Source organism: Coloeus monedula, assembly GCF_965178545.1.
Source record: "Coloeus monedula genome assembly, chromosome: 6".
Lineage (NCBI taxonomy): Eukaryota > Metazoa > Chordata > Aves > Passeriformes > Corvidae > Coloeus > Coloeus monedula.
The window spans coordinates 24963813-24973573 of record NC_138786.1 but is presented as its reverse complement, the minus strand read 5'-3'; the positions used below and the strand labels follow the sequence as shown (position 1 = coordinate 24973573).

The following is a 9761-nucleotide window of genomic DNA, read 5'->3' as shown; positions in this document are numbered from 1 at the left end:
TTTTGTAGGGGAGAAGTTTGAGACCTTTCTATAGGAGGGATATGAGACCTACAACTGTGGTAGAAGTAGCAGTCATAGTACTGGGTGTGATGCAGGTCCCTCCAAGTTGGAGAGGATGCATCATCAGCTGTATCTATGCACAGCTGCTGCAGTCAAAACCAGTTGATGTCAAATCTCCCTGTGCTACATGTGGAATTGTGAAACAGGGAATTCCTTTAGGAGGGGGTATGCTGCAGTAAATTCTGCCTGCTTTCCAACACTGAGCACACCAGTGCTAGCCCTGTGAACTCTTAGAGAAGAAGAGGAGAAGAGTTCAGTGCTAAATTGATTTTAATAATGAAATGTATTGGAACAAGTACAGAAAGTCATTCACAGTCGAAATGTCCAAATCATCATAGAAACCTTTTCTCTGTGTGTGCAAAATTTGGTGCCTTTAAAAATTACAGGTCTTAAATGCACTTTCTATTACCTCTTTCTTGTGCCTGTTCTCACAGGCAGTAGCTTTTTCTTTATGACTGTCTTGCTGTGCAGAAGACCTAGTTTGTATCTTGAGAGGACAAAAAGGTGAGGAAGATGCTGAGAACAGCAAGCTGCTTCTGCTGATTTAGGGTTCCCATGCTGGCAGATGCCGATTACGGTGTGGAGAAAAGTCCCCACGGTACTCCTTAAGGGGAACAAAAGGAAATGTTCATTACCTAAGAACTGGCTTCTGCATCCAAGAGGGGAAGGGAACTGCACCAGAAAGAGAAGTAAAAGTAGGAAGTGAATGTGCAGTATCACCATGTGAAGAGCCTGTGCTTCTGGTGCCTGCTGCAGTCTCTTGTTTTCTGCCAGAAACTACAAAGCAGGTGGTGAGCACTTGGTATGAAGGTCTCTGCAGCAGCTGCAGTGAGCTGGAGAAAGAAACACACTTCAGACAAAATGCCCAAGTATGACAAATAAGGGAATCCACAGTCACCTGCCAACTCTGATTCTTAATGTTTGTTTGTTGTCCATCCAGTAGGGAAGATAGGAAGAAAAACTAAAGAACTTTGTATTTAATCTAGTCTTAGGTAAACAGCTCTGCTACATCTCTTAATTGCAGCATAAAAACATTCTGCTAAGTAAAGCATATTCCTTGGGCTGAAATCTGGACTGCCTGGAGTACTGCATACTCTCTTTAGTAGGTCCTTGAAGTTCAGATGTGGGAAGTAAAATTCAAATTTGAGATCTTTAGACAGAAACCAAGTTTCTTATCTAGGGGGACTTTCCTTTCTAGAGCCAACATTGCACAAGAAATTGAGTGTGGGTTTGCTATGGTCACAGGAATTGCTCTCTCTCTCATGAAGCTCTTAGAGCTTCTTTGGGTTCTACTCCTGATTCTGTTCTGAGCCAAATGCTAGAATCGATTGAAAACTGCTAGGTTTTCAGTCTTGTCCTGATTTCAATCCAGTCCTCTCTTGAGACACAATGTGAAGAGGGAAAAAAACCCAGCTGCCAGCAGCAACTACTTGACAGCAACCTCAAGAAGCACTTTGTCTCCCATCATCCGCAGCAGTTCCCACTGCATGGACAGTAGATGAGTCTTGGTGCATTGTTGGTAAGCTGCACTCTCAGCCGAAGCCCAGCCTTCCTACCATCAGCAGCACTATGGTGTGAGGGAAAAGCACTCGATGTAGGTTGACCCTGAAGAGAAATGCATCTGGATGTGGCAGCTGCTGGAGGCCCAAGTTTCTCTGCCACAGTCATGGGGAGTGGTAACATTTACAGTCATGGTGAGTGGTAACATTTACAGTCACTTGAAAGGAGGAAAACGTGAAACTGGCCATGCTGGGAGTCCCAGACTGGGTAAGCTGTATGAAGACCAGGGGCACCACACAGTATATTGGCTTCAAAGTTACGGTGTCATTTCCTTAGAGTAGCTCAGTTCTTTTTCTCAGTTCTTACTAAAGGATGTCACCTTTAGAAACCATTCAGCAATCAAGTCCAGGTTTGTTCTGGGAAGCAAAGGCCAAAATAGAAGAATGCTGAGTAACTGAAGGTGCCGAATCATCCTTAGGGGCAACACAGCTCCCTCCTACTGCCTGGGAAGGAGTTGAAGCAACTGTCAGGCCTGCTCTTCGCCTTCATTGGAAACATGCCGGTAGCCAGGGGGCTGAGACTGTATGCGAAAGAGTACAGTCAAGAGGAGAATAATAAGGAGAAGGAGAATGGATCCACACACAGCCAAACCCACAAAGAGTTCTGTAAGGGAGAAAATAAGTGGTCAGCATGGTATCATCCAGACTTTCCCCTTTGCCACACTCTGGTCAAGCCTGGGCTTACCTGTGTCGTGCATGCTGCTTGATACCTTGCATTCTTGCTCCCAGTCTTGGGGAACAACAGGATCTGTGAGTTCCAAGAACCTTTGCAGTGGACATTTATGCTGACAGCCAGGGATTGTCAGTGGGAAAGGTTCCTTCCCACTCTCATTCCGGTAAAACATCTCCACAGAGAAGTTACTGAAAACGAAACACAGCAAGATTTTTTTTTTCTCTAGTTGAAGTCATCCCTTCCCAAAAATTCAGTGTCCACACCCTTTCCTTTATTCTGGTGATAAGTTTTCCTCATGAGAGTCTGCCCAAGGAGCAAGATTGCACGTCCCAAGAGTGGAGCCTCGCCTAGGTATCTAACACTCAAGGTGAAATCACAGCAGACATCTTTACTGCAGCCCTCACCCATCATCCTCTTGGTACAGTTCAAATAAATGACATGAGGCGTATGGTGCTTGGATCTTGTTGTAGACATCTAGAGCCATCTGCAGTGCCACAAGTGTGGTGTCATGCTGAGAAAGAGGGAAAAAAACCAAATCAGTCACCCTTAGGGATGTGGCAGGGCAGCTCAGACTGTACCAGTAAGGGACAAGGCAGTGCTGAGGGGACATCACCTTCCTAACTTCATCTGGAAAATGGGAGAGGAACTGTACTGCTAGAACAGTGATCTGTGCAGGTGCCAGAGAAGGGGGGGAAGTGAAACAGCCATGTATATCCTGCACTGTTTTTTGAGAATTAATCTCTAGAGAGCAATTTGGAAGAGATGCGTGACTTCCCAGGCAGCAGGCTACTGGAAAGGGGATAACTGTATCCACACTTCTGAAACGTCACATTTGAGTAGCATAAACCCATCTACCAAATAAATAGAGCAGTGGCTCCCCAAAGTCTGCCAGTCTCGTTCATGAGCCTGAGCTAACAGCAACAAGGACACACTGGGAATTTTCCTCAGGGATCCCAGAAGAATGATGCCAGATACTGCATCTCCCACCCAGTCAGAGGCAAAGATGCATGTCCTGATCACTGTATGAGCTGTAGGGAAGCTAGAAAGGGTTAAAACATCACCACGCCCCAATCCCCTGTAAGCAGGAGGAGATGGCTAAAAGCTAGCCCCAGCTCTGACTTACTGCTGAATAGGCAAGTAGTTTTAGGTTCTGATGGGCAGAAACATTTGCTGCTTTGGTTAGATTTTTCCTTATGTGATCCAGCAGGACCCCTGAGGAAAGAGAACAGCTGGTAAGAGGCAAAAGCCAGGCAGAACAGCACGAGGCTCCCTCTCTGGTGCACTCACCGCCTTGCAGACGAGCTTTTTCTACCCGATTGTGGATCCCAAACAGAAATTCAAAACCAAAGTCTTTTAGTTGCTTCAACTGAGTCATGACATCTGGTGTCACCCATGCAGGCAAATCCATTTTGTGTGTTTGCTAGAAAGAGAAACAGAATATTCGTGTGCAGGTAGCACAGGTCGCAGATTAAACAGAGAAGGGGAGGCTGTCTGGAGACCTGCCCATACTGCTGCTGCTTTCCTACACTATTCTAAATAAGCAATATGCCCCTTTCATATTTATGCTTCTGAACTCACACTGCTATGCTGCATACAAAGAATAGATGTGGGTTTTGATGTTGTTTCAGAAAATAATGAGAAGAATAAAGATTACAACCTAGGAGCTACATTTCTGTGAAAGCACAGCTGGAATGCAAGGTTATGTTGTAATTGATACAATAATCTTAGGGCATTAACTTTACATGTGGCTGATTCTGCCCTGCAGATGGCATGCAGTCAAAGAGGGGAAAAAAAAAGCCAGACAAGTGAGTGAACACAAACTCAGGGTTTCTGATGTACCTGCACCTGTTTCCCTGCAGGGTCTGAGGGCCACTGAAAGAGACACTGGAGAAAGTTAGCAGGTGCTCTGTGGACATAACAGTGGGATGCACCACTGACAAAGCCCTGTACTCAAACCCAGGAGCCCAAGAACTGGGAACCAAGAGAAGAACCTGCTTTGCAGCCAACCCTTTACATGAAAGGATTGGTTATAATGGCAGACAAACAGCAGTTGTGGTTTCCCAGCATTACTGAGAACAATTTTCTATGCCACATCCCATTAGACTTCCAGAAGTTGAGGCTGAATATCCTTAAGGGCCCATTCTGTCTGAGTGGTTCAGAGAAATTCCATCAGCAGCTTACATAGTTAGTTCTTCATTAATTTACAAAGAGAACAGCAGGTAAGTTCAGCTATTTCTTGGACTTTCTTGTCTCCATCCAGATAGCCAGAATGACTCTACTGGCTCAGGTGAGAAAAACAGTCCTCTTCAGGGCACTGTTTGCATGACTTAGAAAATGGAGGAAGACCAAAGGAGCTGAAGAGACCAATTAGCCTGAGGGTGTAGTTCTGAGTGAGAAATACTCTTTCCTTAACAACATTCTGGTTTTGTTTTGGGACAGTGGGCTGTTCTCCAAGTTCTTGGGGATTATAGTAGTTGTCAGCTGGCCTTCCAGGCCCAATCTGCAAGCTCATCAAGTGCCGCCTGAAAATAAAGAAGATTGGAAATTCTTGCTCTCTCTGACCAAAGGATATTTTTTATCAGTAGAAGTTGATTCACTGTGATTGTTACAAGACAGGAAATTGGGTTTGTGATACAAAGGGCAAATTCACGTAGTACAATGCAGCTCTGGACTGGAACATTCTCAGCTAGCAGCAACCCAAGCTGCTACTTTATACAGCAAAGTGCAATTCCATGCTAATTTATCTTTTACACCCCCAAAATAGTGCACACCACTGTATACCACTGCCAGCGAGCAGAGCAGTCTTGCACATCCATACAATTAGTGTGACACAGGATCAAAATGCTTGGGTTTACTGTGTCCACAATTCACTCGTTTGACATGAAAGATGTCCTTAATTTACGTCATCATGCTGTACAGTTATACACAGAGAAACTTGAATGTAACAACTTTAAGTCTCCTGGATATGTGACTTTTAATTTAGCATTATCACAGCCCAGCTAATCCAATTTCTGATTGTGTTTAAGTCTTCATGAGATGTGCTTTCAACAGAAATCAACTCGAATATACAGTGCCCCACCCCAGATGGTAAAAGGGTAACATCTGTCTCTAGAGTCTTTCTCTGACAAAGGACCTTAAAATAGGTCAAAAAACAGATGTGAGTGAATCCCACTTAACTTAGGATAGCATTATTTTCTTTTAGATATGGCATTAACAGAAGCACAGAAAGAAAAGTGATTGATTTAAAGTAAGAGAGAGGTAGAGGTAGCACCAGGAATAGTCCTAATTAAGGTCCCAACTTAAATCATAAAGTTAATGCTTCTTCAGTTTGCAGAGATCTCATTTCTCCATTACTGGACTTAGGCTTGTCCGCAGAGATTTAAAGATTTCAGATTGCAATAATTTTCTAGTGACTTTTAAGAGATATTTCTTATGCAGGTGGGACTTTTTCTGATTCTGACATGATATATATCTGAGCTACAGAGTGGGAGGTTGTAGGGTGCAAAACCAGGTAATTCTTGGTACATGCCTCTAGTGAGTAGTATTATTCTGAAATTACAATATTACTTCTAATTGTAGGGTGAAAAGTTGTTTCATGGGATTTTGTAAACTAATTTCCACCAAATCCAGTGAATCCTAAAGACCAGATTCCAGTGGGTGTAAGATGATGGCCAGACTTACTTCACAGAACAGGGTGTCATACACACTCCATACACTCTCGAGAGAGATATCCCGGATGCCAGTCTCCTTTGCCACCATCTGCAGGAATTGCTGTAGGTTTGAGAAAAGAGAAAGGCCTTAAATTGTCTAATCTCATACTGTGTTATATGCACTGGTATCCCTTCCCTTTTCTCAGAGCTCTGATTATACGGAGGTGATAACTACAAGCCTAGAACCACCTTATCTCATGCAAACATCATTACTTACCCAATTCTCTTTGGTCTTATTTATGTATTCTGCTGAGTGCCGTGTTTCAGTCTGTAGCTGTTCATACCGTGGACAAGGGGTCAAAGGGAACTTCAGTAGCTGGGCAGAGACAAGAGCAGCCAGGTCACCACGAATGCTGGAGTACAGAATTCGCAGTAAACACACACAACTGTAATGAAACCCTGACTGCATCTATAAACAGCCTGCAGCACTGCCTGCTGACATACTCCAGACCATGTGTGGTCTGCTGTGGTGTTGCACCTGGCGTGGTGAGTGAACACAGCCCCTGAATTCTCTCATCTTTTTCTGAAAATAGGAAAACCTGTGCAAGGTAGGTCCCAGGAAACATTCAAGACAATCTGAATCAGGACTGTAGCAAGTATTTTTTGGACACTATACTACTTGAGTAGTCAATACATGCCCTTGAGATTAACTTACTCTTTCATCAGACTCGGGCACTGTGTGCACAGGGATAGGCTGCCAGGAGATGTTAGGGTTGAACATCTGTTGTCCTCCTGGGGGATAGAGGCCTGCCAGATTGGCCTCTGCACTCATCAGTGTCCGATCACAATCCGTGCTGCGGATGAAGATCTGCCAGGACAGGGACAGTGCACCATTAGTAACGCCCCTGCAAGTGGTGATGCTCAGGCACAGGACAATGCACTTGCCCAGGAACGCTGCCAAGTGCCCTGCAGCTGCTCACGGACAGCAGGGGAACAGGACCAAGCCTGCTGATATCGGCCTGGACAAAGCTGTAAGGACACACACAAAGACAATCTGCTGTCGAATACTGGAGCTGTCTGGTCTGGATCAGTGGGATACCCAGGTGCCCTGAGAAGAGGTTAGAGATAGAAAGGAGTCTGAGGAAGAGTCAGAGAAGAGGAAGACAAAGATGCAGGAAACTATGGGCACAGACAGAAAATGCACTGTATTTGCAGAGCAGGACTGGGGCAAAGTCCTGCATTCTGATCTCAGTTCTAGAAATGACCAGCTGTGCTCAGGAAAAGAAATTACTTCTTCAATCCTCAGTTTTTCCATCTGAGAAACGAAGACAAGAGTGATCTGACTAACAGGAAAGAAAACAAAAACAGGGAGGGCTGGGATTTTATCTGATCAGTGGGCTCTTGGGATTAACGGGCCAAGACTTTACCAAGACTTTCTAGAGCTCAGAAGAGAGAGATCTGAGCCAGAAAAAAGGGGGAAATGAGAAAAATACAGCAATGTTCAGAAGGTCAAAATGGCAAAACTTTAGTATTCTGGTATCTGTGTACTGAAAACAATTAAGGGGAAACTGGAGAGAAAGCAGTGATAAACAAGAGGAACAACAGGAAATCATAAAAGGAATGTCCCAGAAAACAGCATGTTCAATCTGAAACAAGAATAAAAAGCCTGAAGAATGAAATGTAATGTAAAGATAGGGATTTTTTTTTTTAAATTTTAGGAGAGAAACATAAAATATATATACTCTGTATAATCTCTCTCATGTGAAGTGTACCTCAGAAACTTTACAGTCACAAGAAAAAAACCCCAACTTGTCTTTTATCTGACATCAGTGTCCGCTCACTTTTACCTGTGTGGGCCTGCACTTTTAAGTGTGGCTTGAAAAAACTGACCCTCTACTCATTAGACAAGTTTGCTTTTATCCTTGGTGAGCTCTAAAGAAATAAAAAGGAAATATTTTAAAAGATAATAATCTAATTCTTGAAGTGTCATAAAACCCCCAAACAATTAAGCCCTCAGTGTACATGCTTTCTTCAGCACCTTTTGCCAGGCTCCAGCTTGTCGCTGAGTCAGGTGACAGACGGTCATATGGTGTCACCCAGAGGCAATACTTCTTACAAGGGAGGTTGCTCAACTTGAGCAAGGGTTCAGGCTTGGTTAGCAGAACAGCTTTTGTTTGCACATGTCTTGGTTTGTTTTTCTTTCTCAAGCAAGAGAAGGAAAACAGTTTCAACTCAAAAGCTGTATCAGAGTGAAGTATGTTTGGAAAGGAACTACTGAGGATAGTTAAAGGATCTGTGCTTCAGCCTATGCTGGAAGTTTTGTTGATGAAGCAAATGTCAAAGGGATGTAATCTGAACTGTGATAAGCTGGGTTCTTACTGGGAAGCCCAGAAGGGGAGAAACAAGGAAAAGCATATGGGAATTCTTAGTTTGCCCCATCTGTTCAATCAGCTTAATTGAGCTCAGATAAAATAACTGAGGTGGTGCAGAGTCTGTAGTGGGACAAGGGGTCTTGGGTCTTGGCTGCCTGTTGTTCATCTGAACCAGCCTCTCGTCTGGACACCTGTTCATGTTTCAATTGACTCAATACCTGTTTGATTAACTAGCAGGGGTACTTGGGAGAATTTTCGATTTCCTGACTTTTAAAAATGTCTTATAATTTCCCCTGTGCTTAATACATAGTTCCACAAGGGCTCTGTGACTTCTTTCAAAAGAACCTACCAGTTTCTCAATAACTATTATAAAGTGTGAGAACATCCTAATGAGAGAGAGGGGAATGAATGGCTTTGGGGGACTGAAGCTGTCAATATTTTACAGGTGAAAGGAAATGAGAGGGTCATTGCTGGCCTGTAACTACTACTTGTATCTACAGGGTCTGGTGAGATCGTACCTCGAATGCACTGGGGAGGGCAGGGCCAACACGGGCTGCATTCTTGTGAGCTATTGTAGCAGGAAAAAAAAAAATCTTACGAGCTCCAGTAAGAAACAAATACCAGCTACAACACACATTACTGTTGAGTTCCCTGGACTTCAGAGGGGGCGGCTCGAACAGTCTCACAACTCTGCTTGGATTTGCCTTCACACCCGCTGCGAGGGCAGCGCCGAGACGCGGCCGATCCGTGCCCCGCGGCCAGGCTCAGCACAGAGCCTGCGCTTGGGCCCTTCTTCTTCCTGCGGTGCGAACGGGCTAAGGAACGAGAATATTTGGAGAGGACGCCAAGCGCCAGCGTTTCCCTTCCCAAAGGAGCCACCCGCAGCCCTGGCCCGCGCGGCGGCCCGGGCCCTCCGTGGGGCGGCCGAGAGCGCCGCTCCCCGAGCCGCGGGGCTGGCACTCACCTCCTGCCGCCGGTACGTGTTGTTGAGGAAGTCGCGGTAGCGCCGCCGCAGGGCCTGGCCCAGCTCCCACTGCTGCCGCATCCCCACCTGCAACAGCACCGGGCGTTACCGGCGGTCCGAACCCCGGCCCGGCCCCCGCCGCCCGTCCCGCCCCGCTCGCACCTGCGTGAGCTGCCCGAATCCCTGGGGCCAGGCGCTCTCCTGGTACGGGTCCCGCGGGAAGGCCTTGATGGGCGAGCGGTCTCCGTGCCGGTACACCTGCGGGCGGCACCGCGTTACTCCAGCCCGGCCATTCCGGCCCGGCCTGGCTCCCCCCGCGTTCCCCCGTCCCCCTCACCAGCGTCACGAAGCGGAGGCTGCGGGCCCGAGCGGGCGGCGGCTGCAGGCACAGCGCCAGGAGCAACAGGACAGCACCGTCCCTCCCGCCCGCCATGGCGCTCGCACACCGCCCGGAACCGAACGCCACCGGCCGCGGGCCCGCGC

General features: G+C 46.2%; 1 protein-coding gene across 1 annotated transcript; it reads right to left on the bottom strand.

Moving 5' to 3' along the window:
- Window positions 1-54: 54 nt before the first annotated feature.
- ACP2 (acid phosphatase 2, lysosomal) lies at window positions 55-9725 on the bottom strand. Its single transcript, XM_082284023.1, has 11 exons — window positions 9616-9725; window positions 9441-9536; window positions 9279-9365; window positions 6658-6810; window positions 6220-6318; window positions 5974-6063; window positions 3580-3712; window positions 3416-3504; window positions 2697-2803; window positions 2305-2480; window positions 55-2223 (listed from the first exon to the last, which is right to left on the bottom strand). The coding sequence occupies exons 1-11, from the start codon at window positions 9709-9711 to the stop codon at window positions 2087-2089; spliced, it is 1263 nt and encodes a 420-aa protein (XP_082140149.1). The 5' UTR covers window positions 9712-9725; the 3' UTR covers window positions 55-2086.
- Between the last annotated feature and the right edge of the window lie 36 nt (window positions 9726-9761).